The 20,242-nt window shown below is 35.0% G+C and overlaps 1 protein-coding gene across 2 annotated transcripts in view; it reads left to right on the top strand.

Moving 5' to 3' along the window:
* The first annotated feature begins 3,293 nt into the window (after positions 1 to 3,293).
* Positions 3,294 to 20,242, top strand: part of LOC118204145 (chymotrypsin B-like) — a 37,773-nt gene continuing 20,824 nt past the window's right edge. Inside the window, exons 1-4 of one of the 2 annotated variants that reach the window (XM_085811237.1) lie at positions 3,294 to 3,450; positions 11,574 to 11,731; positions 13,842 to 14,079; positions 18,689 to 18,799. In XM_085811237.1, coding sequence (XP_085667363.1) covers positions 3,405 to 3,450; positions 11,574 to 11,731; positions 13,842 to 14,079; positions 18,689 to 18,799 — 553 coding nt within the window. In that variant the 5' untranslated portion in view covers positions 3,294 to 3,404. The remainder of the gene's footprint in view (positions 3,451 to 11,573; positions 11,732 to 13,841; positions 14,080 to 18,688; positions 18,800 to 20,242) is intronic. The other variant, XM_085811238.1, reaches the window with a different exon arrangement.

Genomic DNA, 20,242 nt, shown 5'->3' with positions numbered 1-20,242 from the left:
GAATTCAATTGATCCAGCCATCCAATTCACACTTGAAATTGAATCCAACAATTCCCTCCCCTTCCTTGATATTCTTATAATCCGCAATAAAACAGATTTTAGCACCACTGTGTACCGTAAACCCTTTGCAGTTTGTTTACACCCCATGCCAAGTCATGCCACCCTGTTAAGCAAAAAATGGCTTCTTTTTACTATTATGTATTCCGCACGCTTAAAGTTTGTTCCTCTGAATCTTTGCTTACCAATGAACTTAATTATTTGAGAGCAGTTGCGATTGACCGTGGATTTTCTCTCGTGATTATTGATAAAGCTGTTAAAAAATTTTCAGATTCCCATCAAAGAAGACATTCCACTGTTAGAAATAATATTAATGACCTTGTCGTGCTGCCATTTTATCCTTCTGTTAGCTATAAAATTGCACCGATTCTCCAGAAATTCAATTTTCAAGTCGGTTTCTCCCCTATTAATAAAATTCACCCTTCGATTCTAAAAGATTGCGTTTCTGTCTTGAATTCTTGGGGAATTTATAGTATATCGTGTGAGTGTGGTTTAAGATATATTGGCCAAACCAAAAGAGCGTTGAAGTTTCGTATCAAGGAACATGAATCTTATGTCAGAAAAGGCGAAATTAACAAGTCTTCAATAGCGTATCATAGTTGGACATTTAACCATAATTTTGACTTTTGGAGCAAAAGTTAGCAAAAATTATCCAAAAGGCTTCTTTCACAGGTGAATTGGATTTTCTTGAGTCTTTTCACATTCACAAAGATTTAGCAGGGTTAGTTAATTATTTGAAGTCCAATCCAGTCCTTCCTAATGCCTTTAAAATTCTACTATCTTGATTCAGTTATTTTTGCCGATAGATGGCGTTACCTCCTCGCGTTTGGTACTACCAGAGGGTATAAAAATCCGTTCAGTGCTTGCTTTCCATTATTGGAAGTTCAGATTTTGAGCGTGAAGGTGCATTTGCCCCTCGCTCCCTATTTTAACTTCGATAATTTTTCTTGTCCTTTATGCTTGATCAGATAGCCTGGCTCAGTAAAAGTAGGCGGCCAGTGCAACTCTGATTAAAAATCCAGTTTTAACCACGTGCAGTGATGATAAGGACCACGTGTTTCTAAGACTCCTTCTCCTTTATTTTCTTCTTTCTAGGTATTTCTTTCTCCTGATGAGGAGGGACCTTTAGCTGCCCTCGAAATCGATTGAGTGTTTCATTATACCTACGCTAAAAGAAGGTTGTTTTTACGATTTTGATTGTCACATTAGCGTGTTTCTCTTCTAGTCTCTGATGATTATCTCCTTAGCATAGACAATGAGTTGAATAAGTGCAGAATTTGCTTGAAAGGGCGAAATCTTGACTATTGTTGCATTGATGAATTCCGAAGTGCTCGGTAATTCAGATAGTTTTGCCAACCTCTTGCAATTGTTTTCATTTTAATAGGAAGTTCAAAAATCTTAGAGGAACATTGAGTTACCCCCTTTGTTTCAGATTTTGATCTTTCTGAAAGTTTGAAAAGTGGGGTGAAAAAGTGGTTGAATGAGTCTATTATCGAAGATATTGAGACAGAAATGTCTTTATTCATGTAATGGGTTGGAACATAGGGAAAATTACATCTAAGGAGTCTGGGTTAAGAGATTGGTAGACGTATTTGTCGCGTAAAGCCATATGCAACTGGAATGAGAAATTTCCTCGAGTCCTCTCCAGAATTTGGGAGGAAAACAAACTGGCGTACTTTTCATATTGATAACGGACTCAAAACACTGCAAATGTTTGAGCAACTGAATCAAGAAACATGCTGCACACTATTACAAACCACGCCTAAAACCATCTGCGAGGTCAATCTGGCAGTCCTTAAAGTTTCCCACCGGAAATCGCTTTAACAGAAGAACAAGAAATTCTGTTAAAAACTTGCCTTTCTAACGTTTTTCCCCCAGTATTTTTTTAGACAATGACTTTAGCAAAATTTTGTTAAATAAATTACTATTATTAAAAATCTGTTAACGCTAGAATTATGAAAGTGATCTCAAATTAAAGAGCTAATTTTTCTGCTTCTATTGATATTAATTATTAATGGTTAAATTTAAATTAAGACACAAAAATTCTAGTTTATTACGTGTAAATTTACCCGATTCCATTGTGTGAATAGCGCGTCTGTAAGCAATGATTAAATGGAGCTTGCTAAAATCTTTCGTACTAAGTTTCTGATAAATAATTAAACCAAACAGTAAAAATATTAATTGAAAATACACGTTGTGTAGCATAAATTTAGAATAATTAATAAATTAAATTTTGATAAGTTATAATTAAAATAATTAAATGAATTTGCTACACAACACAGGCCTCTGTTTAGGAACCATACTCTCTCAACATACTCTATACTTAACATACAATCACCCATAAATTTAAACATGCATTTACAATAATTTCATATTACTTATCTGTACTAATTTCACTTATTTTTTACATCTATTTCATTTTTAGAATAATTATAAAATTTGTTCTCAAAATTTTCAACAAAATTTCAAAAATATAACTATTTATCTTAAAATAGCCTTCCCTAAAAATAATTAAAAATCTAAGAATTACTTATTTATTTTTCTAAATTATTAGAATTCAAATTTCTAATACCATTAAATTACATTTTTTTGTATCACAGTGTTACATTTTTAATTCCCAATTTGTTAAGAAAAAAAAATATCAGTTCCCTATGTAGATTCAATTACGCAAAATCAGAAGCGAAAATAAATTTCTGGCACCTACTTTAAGTGTAAATTTAATCCTATAACTGCGAATTTATTCGTATAAGAGCCGGATTAAGATATGCAGTTCGATGACCTTGAAAGCTAAATTTTCTGAAATTTTAGAATTTCTGAAATTTCTGAAATTATCTGAATGATTCGCGAATAAAAATTCATCTTTCCTTTCTCATTTCTTCTCAATTCATAAGCGAAATTTGTTTTTTTAATATTGAATTCTAATACATTTTCGCTTTTTATTCGACGAAGTATCTTAGTTAAGTTCTTTCCTAATTAGAAATAAAATATTTTAATCAAATGTTCAAAAAGGCTATCGGCGCTGATAATTCAATGACTCAATCAAATTTTTAAAATTGCTAGTGCGTAAGTCTTTTAGCGTTCATTTATTTATTACGCACAATATGGAATTCTTAAAAAAAAGTAAATATTAATATCACTGACGTAGTATCTTCTTTAAACACCAGTTATTTAGGATACAAACAAATCTTATGGAAATGTTATGATAATTCTACTTGCAGGTGAAGTTTTTCTCTAAGCTCAAGATAAATTTGAGAATTTACCATGTGGAAAGATAAAATTTTGCATACTTACTAATGTAAAGACATACGGACGAGCCGAAGTTAAGACGGGCTGCAAACATCGTAGGGATGAGGTGGATTTTTGTAGCTGTCGCTCTCTTCGGAGCTTTCGCAGGTAAGTTCTGTTTTCTGAAAGATTATTTTTAAACTTCTGCTATTTACTACGTTTCGATTTCACTACTAAGCTTTAAAATATAAATATTGTCATACGATTTTATTTAATGTTAATTTTTACTTTGTTTATATAAATGCTGAATCTAATTTTTAACATTTTTATTTTTTACCGGAACGATTTTTTTTTAAGAAAATTTTCGCACATAAACAGAGTTTCAGATAAAAATGAGATAACTACTTTGGTTAAATAAGAGCCGGTTAAAAAAAATAAATAAAATGAAATATAAAAAAATGCAGAATTTTGAATTTGCGACGGTTAAACTTACCGAAAATAAAAGCTGTTTTTGTTGAATGTTAAAAACGCGTATAGAGTCGTTAGTTTTGTCAATGCGGGAGACATGAAAAATAAGCAATGCCTCCACTCCGACTCGAATCTGGACCTCTGGAATACGCGTCGAGTGTGCTAATTGTTACACCAGGAAGGTGTGCTGGAAGAAGGGTGAAAATACCTTATATACTCCCCGTTTTAAAGGGTGTCTGGGGATTAGGGCACACAATCGCCAGATCCTGGTAGTGAAGAATCATCATTCACCAGCTTTTAGTTCGGGCGCCACTGTATTAGTTGTTTCCCCGATGCGGAAGACGTGAAAAATGCGCAATGCTCTCGCCGGAAGTCGAACCTGGACCTTTCGAATACGCGTTGAGTGTGCTAACTGTTACACTAAGTAGGAAACCATTACACCACGTAGGTAACCGTTACACCATGTAGGCTGGACGAAGAGAGGAAATACCTTATAAGTGTTACTTCATTTAGAAAAATATATTAAGAAGTACGCTTTTGTGATTGCGATCACACAGAAGGAAAATTGTGTTTAAAAGCTATAAAAATAATTGGATATAAAAAGAAACTATTTATGGAGTTTTAAAACAATATACACAGCACAGCAATGCTCACATCAATTTAGATTTTGGAAAACACTTCTGGAAAAGATAAAACTAGTTCATAGAAACAGTTGAAAGGAACTTTATCAAGAAACTGGGATTTTTTGGCGTCAGTTTTCTGAAAAACTGAAGATAATTTGTTCATAGAATAAAAGTACCTTTAAAAAGTTGAAATCTTTTACCATCTACTCCCTCTTTCCGGGAAAACTGGCCGAGAAATTTAAAGAAACTTAAAAGTATAAGGTGTTTCTCCCGCCTTCTTATCATGCCTTCGTAGTGTAGTGGTCTGCACGTTGACGCGTATTACAGAGGTCCGTGGTTCGATTCCCGGCGAAGACGTTGCTCATTTTTCATGACTCCTGCTTCCAAAAAATGCATAATATCTCTACACAGGCGCCCAAACTAAAAGGGTGTTGGATGATGATTCTCCTCACCCAGGATTTGGCGATTGGGTCCCCTAAAAACACCAATTGCCCTTTAAAAATGGGAGTATATAAGGTATTTCTCCCGCCTTCGTGACGTAGTGGATTGCTATACGTTTCGCCTGAGCATTTCAGTTTAGAGCCTTAAGAAAAATACGAAATTAGAGTAATGGTACGGTAAGTCAACAGAAAAAGACGGCGACTTTGTTGCTGTTTCGAATAACCTGACACTTGCAAGTAATACATTCGTCTGAAACGGCTAATATCCCATTGGTCATTTAGCCTTTTTATCACTGAGAACATTTCCTAAGATGCCCTTAGAGGTTCGAATCCCGTGAACGGACTGACTGCATGGCGTTTTCTGGGTTTTCCCCATGTCTAATGTGTAAACGAGCCAGTTTCTTTTAGAAAGCCCTTCACGAAGGCATCCCTCCCCTTAGACAAAGAGCCCTCGAGACTTTTACATCATCACATACACACTCTCTCTTTTTTGTTCAATTTAGCGGCAGCCATCAACCTGCCGTATGATTGAGACCAAATTTGCATCCCAAATTTCCATCCAAAAATTTAGAGGACATTTAATTTTACATAGTAAGAACGGGGTACATCTCCAGACGCCCTAGCTCTGCAGCTCCGCCCTTAGTTAATGCAAGAACCTCAGTAGATGGATCAGAGCGTCTCCGACCCTGTTCCATTATCAATGAGTCTCTCGAAAGGGCTTTTGGTTTGCCTATATTTCAAGTGGCCGCACACTGCACAGACACTATACACTTCCGAAAATCCAAGCCTGCTCAGGGATGCAAATTTGGTCTCAATCATACGGCAGGTTGATGGCTGCCGCTAAATTGAACAAAAAAGAGAGAGTGTGTATGTGATGATGTAAAAGTCTCGAGGGCTCTTTGTCTAAGGGGAGGGATGCCTTCGTGAAGGGCTTTCTAAAAGAAACTGGCTCGTTTACACATTAGACATGGGGAAAACCCAGAAAACGCCATGCAGTCAGTCCGTTCACGGGATTCGAACCTCGGACCCAACTACTATTGTTCATCGACTTTGCCGCTGGTGACCCAAAGAAGAGAGGGATTCAGTGGAATTATTTCAGAGAATTATGAATAATTCCGTTAACTAAATGAGCGCATTTATAAAAGGGTTCGATCCTTCCATTAAACAGAATCATTAAAATGAAAATAGTTTGTTTTAGCCATACATATCTACCAACCTGTATACGATAAATGCTACAATTTCTTTAAACAACCGAAACTGATTTTGTTTCCAAACAGATTAACGGTCCCGACGTACCCCAAGTTAGAGGCATCGAAAGATTTACGAGTAATAGAGTCAATTATTAAAATTAATTTTTAAACAAGCAGTATATGAATAACCTGAGAAAATCTGCAAAAGACAGGACAAATGAAAATTAGGGCAGCAGTTGAAAAACGAATTGAAGAATACTTCGATTATAGGGTTTAGCTTTACGTAAATTACAGCGCTATTTTGGAAAATCTCGAAATTCTATCCTTACTTATCAAGGAAGCTGCTTCTATAATTTACGATTACAATACAATTTCCCAAATGAATTTCTCAAAATTCTATAGAAACTTTTTCTAAAAAATTTAATATAAAATTTTTCTCGCAAATTCTTCAGCAGGCTTATATTGTTGAAAAATGTGGGCGAAAACCTTATACTTCTTCAAATTCTTCAAAATTCAAAGGTTAAATTAATCATTGAAGAGTTTAAATTTTGATACCTACCTATGGATCGAATAATGCGTCGGAATTTTGAAATGATCTAGAAAAATGTTTTGGAAGTTTTGAACTAATTTGTCGATGTTTGGCTGTTTTTCAAATATTGTTCAATTCATATTTTTTTTTATTTTTCAATTTTTTGTTATTCAATTTATTTATTTTGAAATGTCCTGCAAATAATTTTTCGAAACTTTTACCTAATGTTTCGAAGTTTGGAGGTTTTCCAAATATTGTTCAATTTTTTTTAGTTATCTTCCAGTTAACGATAATGAGAATTTTTTAGATCAAAAGGTTGAATCCTTCATTATTAGCAGGACTAATATTTTAAATGGTTCCTAATAAGATTCTTAAATGGATGTAATGAAATCTCGAGCCAGTTTTCAAGGAAACAATTTTACTGTGGAGGCAGACGGTCATTTTCTTTTTTTGTTCCTTTGACGTATTCTATACTATCAAAAGTAATAGTTTTAATCCAAAGGGGCAATTTGCAAAGAAGGGCTGTTTCACTATAAACGGTGAATCGCTTTTTAAATTGTTGCCACTGAATATTAGAGCCCTGTATTATATTCAAAGAAATTAATTAATGAAGAATCTGCATAAGTGGTTATATGTTTCTCGCACTGTAATAAAACAGTGGTACATGGAACCATCCAATTTTAAATAATGTACGTCTCCACCCGATTATGGATTTCTGGAAGCGCAAATTTGGAATTTGGAACTTGATTTATTACCTATTTCATATTTTATAAAACATCTATGATTTTTTCATCAAGAAACTCAATGATTTCAATGCGAGCAATGGCCTCACTGTACGGAAGAGAAAAATGTTTTCTCCAGCGCGTGAGAGTGTGTATTGGGAAATTCTAAAGATATGCTCTTTTAAATATTTTGCAATATTGTTGTAGACTTGATTTTATTAGTTTAAGTGCGAATAACATGATATTTAATAAATAAAGGCAACATACAAAGCGTTTTAACAAAACGCCCCTTTGGATGTAATATAAAATCTGAAAGCCTTTGAAATCTTTTTATTGAAATCATGGCGGGTTTTCATACAAAGTGATTCTATTTCCCATATTAAAAAAAAACCTAATCTGCCTAAGGCGAGGAATGCTTGCACGGCATTCCTCGCCTTAAGCAGATAGCACAGGAATTCCTTCTAAGGGAAACTGACTCGTTCACAGGTTACACATGGGAAAAACAACGAAAACGCCCGTGCAACCAGCCCTTTCGCCTTGATTGGAGCCCAAGTCGGAACTACCAGTGTTCATCGATTTTACTGCTCGGCCGCTGGTGGGCTTTGGAATGAAACAGCTGATGCTTTAGGGAGCATGAGTCTATACACAGATTTAAATAGCAATACAGAAAGGAAATATTTCATAGAAAAAAATCTCGTTTGCGTTTGAAACAGAGATCTTTCATTTCCAAAAACACAAAGGACAAAAAGCTTTTTCTCAGGCATACTCACAGAATAAAAATTAATCAGTTTTGGAGCATATTCTAAATTAACTACAATTTTGTCCGTAGAGTGCAATTTTAAGACTACTCGGATTATGCAGAGATACTGACGAATGTTTTATTGCAAGAATTGTAAACAGAAATGAGGCCAGAATTTCTCGGGAAAGATTGGTGCAACTTTAGGGGGATTTCCGCCAACTTTCATGGTTCGATACTAGCCAATTTTCACGGTGGACTGGAAAATACAAAAGCATCACTACTAACTTAATTGTATAAGCCGCGTTTTACACTTTTATTCCCTAAAGAATAAAATTAATAAAATTTAGGGGGGGGGAAGGGAAAGAGAGAGAGGAAGGAAAAGGAGTATTGAAAAGCAGTTTTTCATCTGTGATATTGTAAAACAGCAGAGATAGGATTTTGTTTGCTTTTAAATGCCTTTGATGATAATTTTGTTAAAATAATAATGTTTAAATGATGATTTTGTTTTAAAATCCCCCATTCATAAAAGTATTTCGATCCCCTCCAAATGACGGCCTCTAGCTGTCTGTAGGCGATAGCCACTACTAAGGCCGGAAGCGGTGGTCTTTTAATTATGAAAGCACTTAGTAGGTGGGCCACCTTTGTCTCCTATGAAGGTACGAACAAATTATATCCAAGCCTTGACCGGAATTCGAAGCCAGGTCCTAACCACTTTCCTGTCAGGGCGGCACTTGGATTTTCGTTTCTTTTCTTAGTCAATGAGTCTTTACAATCTTTTATGGTCAACAGCACTTGAATTTTAATTTCAGTCGAGTATGCTCAAAATTATTGCGATAGGTAAAAATTATACTTCACATTTTATTGCACTTTTTTAAAAAGGATGCAATTTGAAATGTTTTCCTTTATTTTATTACATCGATGATTCAAACACTTGAGTGAATGAGACATTTCTTTCAGGTTACGTTCAACAAAATACGCGTTTTTTTGTTCCAAGAAATATTTTATCTATATATATAGATAAAATTCTGTTTGTTTATCCTCTACTCACTCACTACTACAGCTTATCGTCACCAAACTTTCTTACAATTCTTTTTCTGGGTCCTGGAAAAGGTTGACGTCCACTTTTTTCCACAAAAAGGTAGCTAAAATCAGAGATATTAATTACGAACTCGGAAAAGCGATCATTTTCGCCCTCATTTTTCCGAGTGGCAACAGTCTCGCACGCTGGAGATGAAAATCTGCTTTATTTTGAAAAGTGTTGTTACTGCTCACTTTCAAATGGTAGAGTTTGTTAATAAAAAATTTCTAAGCTTTACTATAAGTAAAAATAGCATTCCCAAACATTAACTACATTATTCCCCATTGCAAAAATTCGTAGGAAGCCATTTCGACTATTCCCATCTTCGTTCGAATTTAATCAGCCGAAATATTAATTGAAAACTCTGAAAGCGCTCGTTTTCGCACTCATTTATCCGAGTGGCAACAGCCCTGCGCGTTGGAGATTAAAATGCTTTACTTCAAAAAAGTTGCCACTGCTCGCTTTAAAATCGTAGAGTTTCTTAATCAAAAGTGTGTGATTTTTACAACATCTATATATATAAAGAAGAATGCCTGTATGAATGCGTATTTTTTTGTTCGCGTTATTGATTCCTGATAAATTTTTTGCCACATTTCATTGACTAAATTTGAATATAGGTGAAATGTTAGATGGAACTTTAAACTTTTACGACCATTTGATTAGCAAGAGGAAAATCATTAATAACTGCCTGCGATTGTTTCTGATATAATGAGAGAGAATTACCTTATTTTTTTTTTTCCATGGAAAGTATTTATGCGAGTTCCATATGGCATCTGACTGAAAAATGTATGACACTGAATCGTATTTTTTACATCGTTTATTAGAGAAAGGTTACAGGTTACCGTTTTCTCTGTTGCTAAATGCATTACTCTCAATCTAACGTAACTGGAATCGGATACTTTGCTAGTTTTGAACAAGAAATACTTTCCAAAAGAAGAGCTTTTAAGATTATTTTATAAGGTATTTCTCCCACTTTCCTAGCGTCCTTCGTGGTGTAGTGGTTCTGCACGCTGGGTCGGTATTTCAGAGGTCCGTGGTTCGATTCCTGGGGAAGGCGTTCCAAATTTTTCATCTTGCCTGCTTCCAAAAAATACCTAACTACTCAACATCTTTAAAACTAATACATGGCGGTACCCAGGGTCGGATTTAGACTTGATAAGGCCCTAAGCTATTTGAGATATGGGACCCTTTATAAGTCCAGATATACGTCAGCTCCCAATGTCAATTTTAGATTTTGTCTTCTAATAACCCAGTCACTAGCATAGCTATCGTCACCAAACTTTTTACAATTCTTTTCTGGGTCCTGGAAAAGGTCAACGTCCATCTTTTCCTTCTTTTTTTTTTTTTTTTTTTTTTTTTTTTTTTTAAAAGGTAGCTCAACTCAAAGATATGAATTCAAAACTTGGAAAAACGGTAATTTTCCCCCTCATTTTTCCGAATGGCAACAGCCTCGCAAACTGGAGATGAAAATCTGCTTTATTTCGAAAGTTGTTGCCACTGCTCGCTTTCAAATCCTAGAATTTGTTAATAAAACTTTCTAAGTTTTACGATGAAATGTAAATAGCATTGGTAAACATTTAATACATTATTCCCGATTTCAAAAATTCGTGGGAAGCCATTTCTACTATTTCGATCTTCGCACGACCTGAATCAGCAGAAATTCTAATTAAAAAACTCTGAAAGCGCTCATTTTCGCACTCACTTTTCCGAGTGGCAACACTCTAGGGTGTTGGAGATAAAAATGCTTTATTTCGAAAAGTTTTGCTACTGCTCGCTTTCAAATCGCAGAGTTTGTTAATCAAAAATTTGCAAGTTTTACAAAATTTATGCATATTAAGAAGAACGTCTGTTTGTATGTTTTTTGTGTGTTCGCGTTATTTGTTTTTGATTAATTATGATAAATTTTTTGCGGCATTTAATGGAATAAAATTGAGATATTGGTATCCGCCGAAAATATCGCGGTACAAAATATCGTGAGAGAAAAGAAAGCAAAGAGAAAACATCGTGGGAGAAAAGAAAGCAAAGAGAAAACATCGTGGGAGAAAAGAAAGCAAAGAAGAAAACTTCGCAGTTCTAAAACATCGTGGTACAAAATATCGTGGTCGAAAAGAAAGCGGTTCAGTAACTTCGCAATTTAAAAACGTCGTCGTCCAAAATATCGTGGTAAAACATAAAGTACCCACAAATCATCGCGTGACTCATCGCACGCATGCGTTTTCAGGTTCTAAAAGTTGTAAACGTATTTTCGCATAATGATTTGGGAGCACAAGACGGAAAGATGGATTCTTTTAATTCTGTACTTCATATTTTTGAATGAACTAATAAATTTCTGCTGCAAAAATAAGAAGGAAACTTAAGCATATAAAATTGAAAGTGAGTAGGAAAATGAATGGGAATTTAAGCACTTAAATTTGATGAAGCCTTTATGGATGTACAGTCGTAAATTATTTCTTATATCATTTCAATGACTTCATTTTCTTCTATCGCCATTTCTTTTTCTAGCTTCTGAGGACATAGATACGGAAGACTTTCAGTGCCACATATTATACGAATACGATGCTTCTACGAAAGGAACACTCTCGAGCCCGTTCTACGGAAAGAGGCCCGTCTACCATAATGGGTTATGGTGCGAATCCAGAATAAGAGCACCAGAAGGCTACGTAAGTTTCTGCTATTTTACAAATTTTGAATCCAAAAATGATATTAAATCCTTTTGAGTCTCTTACCTCACAGCTTGCATTACATGTAGTGAACTGTACCTTGAAGTATATCATTTACTTGAATATTTGCCCCTATTTTTCTAAAAACGTTTTAACTACACTTGTAGTTAAACCAGGGTTCGATTTCAGGCGAACAGGGGCTAGGTGTTTGCGTGGTTTTCTTCATTTGAAACGTGGATAGGAGCCATTTTTCTTAGAGAAAATCCTCCACGATGACATCTCTCCTCTTAGGTGGATAGTCCTTGCATATTTTTCCATAATTAAATAAACCAAATCAAGCCACTTAAACTAAATGAATAATCTTACTAATTTCACAGATGAATTTTCTTTAATCTTAGAATTCTAAATTATAACTGATAACGATATAATATTAAACTAAAATATTAATTACTACATCAGCTAGAAATCTGCAGAATAGAAAGAGCAATCGTTTGCGGCCTATTACAACACTAATGTATATTTACAAATCAAGCTATTAAAGCTTGAAAACTACCTATCCACATAGATATTTAGAGATAGAGATAAAGCGCCTATACACGTAACTTCAGTAAATTTTCGCTCGAAATGAAGTTTTCCAAAGAAGAAATATAACATACAAAAAAATAAATAAGTAAATAAATAAAATAAGAACGTTTTCAGATTTTATATTACGTCCAAAGGGAAATTTTTCTTTTTACGTTTTGTGTGTTACCTTTATTTTTACCATAAAACTCAGTTCAACGGCAATATCACAAAATAATTTTTAAAAAATGAGCAAATCTTTAGAATTTCCGGTTCACATTGTTGCGCGCTAGTGATAAAAATGTTATTTTTTCGTACAGTTATAGCATTGCCAGCTTTGTAACCGTTGAGTTTGTTAACCAAAAATTTGTTCAAGTTTTACAAAATAAAAAATAGGTAATAAAACAAATTCCAAAGTTGCCCATATTCGGGTGGGGACGTACGTTATTCAAAATTGAATGGCTCTAGGTACCTTTGTTTTATCGCAATGCTAGAAACATACATACATTTATGCATGTCCTTCATTCTTTAATTTCTTTAGATATTATACAGGGCTGTAATGTTTGGTGGTAACAGTTTGAAAAGTGAACCGAGAATTAAAGTTTTCAACGCAAAATGCCAAAACGAAATTAAGAGCCCTTCTAGTTCGACTCCGTTTGAGCTAATTAAATTGGATCCAAGCTTACCAGGCCTAACACAACCAATTTAGAGAGCTAGTTTAAGTTGTTAAAGGGCTTTTTATAAACTTCGATTCTTGTACTGATTTAATCTTTTGCGGCACACTGTCGCCGGTCTGGACACACTTAAATTTTCCTTCTGTACGCACAGAAAAATTGAATGGAAAAGGATTTATACGTTACTCTGAACCTTCTTTATTTATAGTAGATGGCAGCTCAACACAAACCAGTCCATATATTTTATCCATGTTTAGTTTTTTAAGACCGTCATTTTTCAAAGAAATCTTCCAGATTTTTTTAGGGTATAAAAGAAATTGTTTGAAAAGAAATTTCTGTGTTAAGTTTTTGGCTGTATGCTAATCTCCTTATTCTATATTAGTTTTAAATTTTTACCTTGAAATCTTACTTAAAATCAAACGGCTAACCCCAAGTGTGCCCAGACCGGGCTCACCGATCATCTAGGATAACTGAGAGTCTGTATTCTTTGTTTCTCCGCATCTCATCGGTCAGTTCATTGACAACAATGATCGTTTCAGCACTCTTTTCGAAGCTCTTTTCAATCAGTGTGCCACTTTGGACACACCGTCAGAATTAAAACGATAAGCGCTATCTTCGCAAAATTTTACTTGTGTACTCCTCTAGGACTAATTAGACTGCCTGTCTTTTTTTTAAAACCAAAACTCCGACTAGGGTAGCGTGCCGGAAAGGGTTAAATTCATTTGGTTTACATTTTTGGTGGAGCAGGTGTGCGCGAACGATTCAATATAAGATATAACATGTTAAGTCAAATTAAATCTTATACTCAGTGTTAGTATTGATGGTCAGATCATTCAATTTTATGTTAAATGTCACGCAAAGCTCTTCTATTTCAGAGAATTAAGCTCACTTTCAAGGACTTCGACATCGATCCTTCTAGTGGCTGTGTTCAAGATAAGCTGATAGTATACGGCAAGGATAAGGAGAGTGTTTTGGCTATGCTCTGCGGATCTCAGTTGCCTCGACCTATCCTTTCCAATGAAGGAGAGAACGAAGTTCGATTTTTATTCCAGACTGACTACATGAGGGGAGGAAGAGGTTTCCTTATAGAATACGAAAGCTCGCCTTACATGAGTGAGTTAATTCATTTGCAAATTTTATGTTCAAAAGTATGCTAAGATATACTATGATATATTTTTCTTAAATCGAATACCAACTAATAAATCATCATTCCAGTTAAATTAATACTTACAGTAAATTTTCATTAAAAGTGCCAGGATTAAAGAAATATTGCTATGTTTTTCTCTATTGACACCAGTTGTTACGGTTCTTTCTTATTCTGACAAAAGTCATTACGTTATTTTCTTCCTTCACGTTCGTACGGGATTCGTGTGGATTTGGAGTGAATAACGACAACACTTGATAAAGTATCGAAACACACTTTATTTAGCCAATATTGATCAGGACAGCTCCAAAATCCCGTTACAGTCGTCGAAGAAGTACTATAAACACGCTGACACAATCAGCGACACAGCCTCCAGGTTATCAGGCTATCACGGTGGAAACAGCTTCACGGCAAAGCAGTACAGTACAGTTCCCGACTCTGCTTGGTCGTTCTCGGAACTCCACATACTCTCGAGACTCTCCACGCTACAACTTGCGATGTACTCGATGACACACAGAGCACGGCTCCCGACTCTTCGATTCAGTCTTTCCCGGAGCTCAACACGCTCTCTCGACGATGCACTAACCGCGATACACTAAGAGACTCTTTCGGTGCACTCGACGACCCACTCTGCACTCGCTGGCCGGCTGTCAACTCGATCGACTCCGCACGGACTGACTCGCTAGACGAGACACACTCTCAATACTACTGACTAACTGCGGACCGGCAGAGTTTATATAGCTTTCGGCTTGTGTTCGAGAACATTCTGGACTAAACCGGTAAGAATTCTTTCCAGAAGGTTTTCCATCCGCCCATGGCATATCGCCGATTTTGTCACCGAATGTCTCCAAATGGGCGATTTCTCGCCAAATGTGGCAACCTGGCAACCCTAAAACTGCTTTGCGGGGAAGCCATCTCACCGCGCCTTGACATTTCGTAAAAATATATTTCCGTTGGTATCTGACGTATCTTTTGGGAAATGGGTTTGCGCTGCTATCTCTGTATTATGTAATAAAAAAGTAAAATTTGTAAAAATAACACTGGAGGTAAAAATGTGTGAGTTTCTGCTATGTCTAGAAGCTTATCTCAGGGACCTGAAAGCGCTGTTATACTGCACAGTTAAGTTATCGGCTTATGTCCGAAGCAAATGACCAATCCAAAAGGAAGCTAAAATAATCTTTTTATTTAACTCTTTAAATGACAGAAGGCGCTACTTGTGTATAAATGGACTTCAGCCACTTCCGGGTATTTAAAGTAAAATAAGGTAGAGTTAAATTCAAATTTATGTTAAGTTGTAACGTAATTTATTAAACGTCAAATTTAGGTAACGTAGTTCGACGATAGTACGTAGCTGCAACGCTCTTAGGAGTTAGGAGTAGTACTTGAAGGAAGTTCTATTTACTACGAAAAAGAGGGTAATTAGGAGTCCTTAGTGGCGCGCATTTGCCTTTTAGTTACTTCCATTTGCGAATCTATGACGCTCGGCCCTATTGTACGCATCTGTTGATAATCGCCGATTAGCTTAATTCAAGGGCAAACTACGTTAGATATCTGTGTCTAGCTTCGGCTAAGCCTATTTTAGTTAGTATTAGTTTATTTTCGGTTCTTCTTATACTGATTTAAAAGCCCGAGTAAAGGCTTTCTTGTAAGCCTGAGAAGGGGCCATCTGTTACCCTTTCTGTGAGTGAATGAAAGAGTATTTTAACCCTTCTCGAATCTACTTTGTTATTGCTTAAACTCAGCGATAATTCGCTACACTGTTCACTAGGTTCTTCGACATTTCATCAAAGAAGAGAGGGACATTATAAGTCAAATGTCTTCCATTTTGTTTCGATGGCCTTTTGTCACCCTTCCGGTGACTTCACGATTGCGCTGTCACAGAACTTCTGGTCTTCATCTGCAAAGAACGCAACCAAGGGAGATTTGAGGTCATCGTTATTACTGAACGCTTTACCATTTAAGAAGTTTTGTAAACTTCGAAATGAATGATAATCCGACGGCACAAGTTTGGGGCGATATTGCGGATGCTACATCACTTCCTAGCCAACCTCCAATAATGTGGTGCATGTTGCTAAAAATGTGGGAAGCCTCGTATTGTCGGGGTGGAATACGATTTCTTTACCATTCTGGCCTTTTTCTCTTTTATTGCTTTTTCCAGTTTCATAAGCTGCTAACAATAAATATCAGAGACGATCGTTGGGTTGCTTGGAAGCAGATCAAAACACACCACATCAAACTGACACCATTCTCTATTTCTGATGCAATCGGATACATTCAGCAAGAGAAGAAGAGGAAGAATGACCTTGCTTGTTTGCATTAGCTGTACATAAGTCAAATGATCTCTGAGGTCATCTGCATTGTTTGTTTACAAAAGGTATCCGTAAGTCACGTGATCAGTGAGGTCATCAGAATGTATCTCATTTAGATTTCGCTAGGATTTCTAATGTTTGGACCATGATCTTTTTCAATTAATATTATTGTAGACGATCCATTTTTCAACACCAGTGATAATTCGTTTCAAAAACAGATCAACTGCATTACGTTTGAAATGCGAATTGCAAATAATGATTCGTTGTGCTATGTGAATTTGTTTCAGTTCATGGAAAACCCAAATATCGATTTCCTTTACAAGACATCTTAAGTAATTCTGAATTGTTGCGTGTGATACATGTAATCTTTTTTAAATCTCTCGCACAGTTATATGACACCACCATTCAATTATGCTTTGAATTTTGTCATTATGAACCCTAGACGGTTGCTAGAACGTTGGTCTTTTTCAAGTGGAAAATCTGAAGAACGAAGCCTTTTTAACCAATTTTTGATACATGCGTTTTGTTGTTGCTAATCTCTCCATGTCTAGGACTACCAGGCGAAGTCTGCGAGTCCATTCACCTTCAGAAAATCGAAAACTAGCTTAAGAGACTTATACAGATCCTCAAGAGACAACTCCAGGCACTCAAGGACATATGCCGATGATGCCGGTGCATTTTGACATTTAGAACAAATTGGATGCATCTTTGAGACCTCTCTCAAAAGTAAGTCCCTTCAGGTGTCTACTGAAGAATCGGGAAAGTGTTGTCTGAACACATCTGTCGCAATCAATAGCAAGAGATCTTCCAGGACAATCAGCATGATACATGGGATGATTCGGGGAAACGAGCCAAATTCGCCTGTCTGCATGTCTTCTAATGGAATAATTTCCTGCCTTAACAAAAATAAAAAGAGTAAAATGTGTGGAAAGCATTTATCTTTGCCCCCCATAATAAAATTGACCGTAAACTAGCAGTCGTAAATAAAAATGCACAAAATTCGTTCTTATAGCAGTTTAAAAGTGTCAGCTGCGAAATTCTCAGAAGAAAAAAATTAAGATTGCCAGAAGAATAACAAAACAAATGCTGCTTATTTGTGCAAATCAGAATTCCTTTCTTACCGACACAAAATTAATTTGAATTTTTCCTTTGTGCTCCTATTATTATTGTTTACGTATGTTTTGATAAATATTCAGTAAATGAAATTTGAATTTTTTATTTAGTTATTTTTTTGGGCTTTCTTTTGCTGTAAACGTTTTTAAATTTTGTTAAAAAATTATGTTCTCATCCGTCAGCTCCTTTCATATCGAGAATTCGGTCCCATACAATTTGGGTAAGAGATTACTTGAAATCTGATTTATCAACTGATCTAAATATTTTCCTGATTTTGGCAGAAGCGAAATTAATTTGTGGTGACAAACAGGTGCTGTACAATAGCTGATTTGTTTGTTTCCTTTTTTTTTCCAAACATAATATTCATGCTCCCTGATGTGGAATGTTAAGACTTTTTTTTTTTCATTTATTTAAAGCCTCATTGAGAAGAAATCTGTAAGTCTGATAAGAATTCATATGAGAAATATAATTTTTTTAAAAACAGAACTGTGTAATTTTATTAGCATAAAAAATTACAGGAATGCTAAACTTTTGTAAATTACGCCCTATTTTGTAATTATTAATTAAAAATCAAAATTTTTGCTATACTCAAAGGAATATACAGGGTGTTTATAAAGTCCCAGACCCATTTTGATGTTTAATAACTCGTAACATAATAAAAATAGATTAAAATTAATAACATAAATGGTTAGATAGACTCAAAAGGTATCATGACCCTTGCCAATGAACTTCCACGTGTGCCCCCTTCGTCGCACGGAGAATATCAAGTCGATATTCAATTTCACGCCAGGTACGATATTTACAAAAGTAAAGATATTCAAGCCTGAAAAGGAAAATATATAAGTTATTCCAATCCATAAATGCCATAAGTTTGTTTATATCTTCATTATTTTATGAGTTATTAAAGATCAAAATGGGTCCGGGACTTTATAAACACCCTTTATATTCTCTCCCCTTAATACTGTTGTACATTCATTCATCTATATAATATTTCTCGCTAGCCTTGTAATATTTATCTAATTTTTATCATTGTTATTAGTTTAAATTTAAAAATACATTACGAAATTTTAATTTAAGAATATTATATATTTTCGTGCTCTGATTATTACACGCACTTTACTGCATCTGCCCACACGCACTTTATTGCATCTGCCAGAACTCTGTGATTCCGGCTATTCTGAATGTAAAAACCGCAACTGTTACGATCCCAGAAAGAAATGCGACGGAGTGGATGATTGTGGAGATGGAACTGACGAGGAAGATTGTGGTAAGTTGAAAATAGCCCCTCTTATTCGTAGTTCATAATAATAACTAAATCAAAAATATTCTTGAAAACAAGTATTTGTATATAGCATTGATATATTGTTTGGCCTGTTACAAAATTTTCTTCACTTTTCTTAGGTTAATTGAATTTGACATGCTGTGACGTTCAGTTTTTTGATTTTCAGCTGTTCATATATCGTAATGTATTATTTAAAATAATTGTTAAATAATCGAGTCCGTTTTTCATGTATCGAAAGCGCTAGGATATGAATTACATTTATATATAAAGCATTGTTCTAATACAGTATTTTGACACAAAATCGGACTTTTTTTGAAATGACATGACATGTTTTTTCCATATTTCGATTTTACGACTCAAATCATGCCAAACTGCCAAGTTTTGTAAAAATCGCACGAGTAGTTTTAAAAAAATTAGCTCTCAAAATTGTAACTCCTCAATGTTGATTGAATTTGGTACATATTTGTACATCTCTCTCTTTTTTTTTTAATTAAACTTATTTGATTTTCCCCTTCGCATTTCGAAATTTCGGTTCATTCAAAATAAAATTCGCTCATTTTTATGATTTATTTTTTAAATACGTATTTTTAAGTAATTCTTACAAGTTTTTCGAAAAAAATTTTGAATTATTGCTGTTATAATATATGGCGTGTTGCGGTGCTAAATGTAAAAAAGAAATAGAATTAAGTGTAGTGAATTAGAATTACTTGAGCACCAAAAATAGTCACAAGGCGTTTTTTGAATTAAAGGATTAGCAAATGTAAATCAAATGACTTGCTTACTTAGTAAATCGCGTTGTGTAGCAATAACCCATAAATACTTACTAACGTGCAGATCAAAATGTGTGATCTAGAAGAAAATATGAAATCAAAGTACTACTTACCCCAAAGTATGACAACTGTATGTGACCAAATCAATTATATTTTATTCTTCATCTTTGATATTGAAATAAGCATTAATATAAATAAAATTATCAACACGACAGACGAATAAATTTGAACATCAAGCAAGAGTGATGCGCATCACGAGAATTAACGTTGCACTCAGAATAAAGTGAATCCTTCTTCATCAGCTCAAAACAAAGTCTTGGTGTAAAAGGAACAATCAAATTTTGATGGCAGTCACTAAGCGTATTTGATTAATCATGGTATTTCTGCTTTTTCTTCTTTAAATCAGGAAGTTTCAGATCTCAGAAACGCGTGCTCGCGAAGAGTTCTCGAAAGGAAAAAGAAGCTGAACAAAAATTATTTTCTGCAACAATGTACAGGAAACAGGAGTCATTATTTTCTTGAATCTTCATGTAAAAATCTCACCAAAAAGGATTTTCATGTATAGCAGACGGCATCGAAGGAACAGCAAAAAGAAACAGGAAAATGGCACATCGCATCTGCCAGGGAGAGGACAGACCGAAGCCCGTCCTACCCCCTC

This window comes from Stegodyphus dumicola, chromosome 2 (genome assembly GCF_044657685.1).
Source record: "Stegodyphus dumicola isolate Sdum_Otavi_A_Nest chromosome 2, ASM4465768v1".
NCBI lineage: Eukaryota > Metazoa > Arthropoda > Arachnida > Araneae > Eresidae > Stegodyphus > Stegodyphus dumicola.
This window is presented reverse-complemented; position numbering and strand designations above follow the sequence as displayed.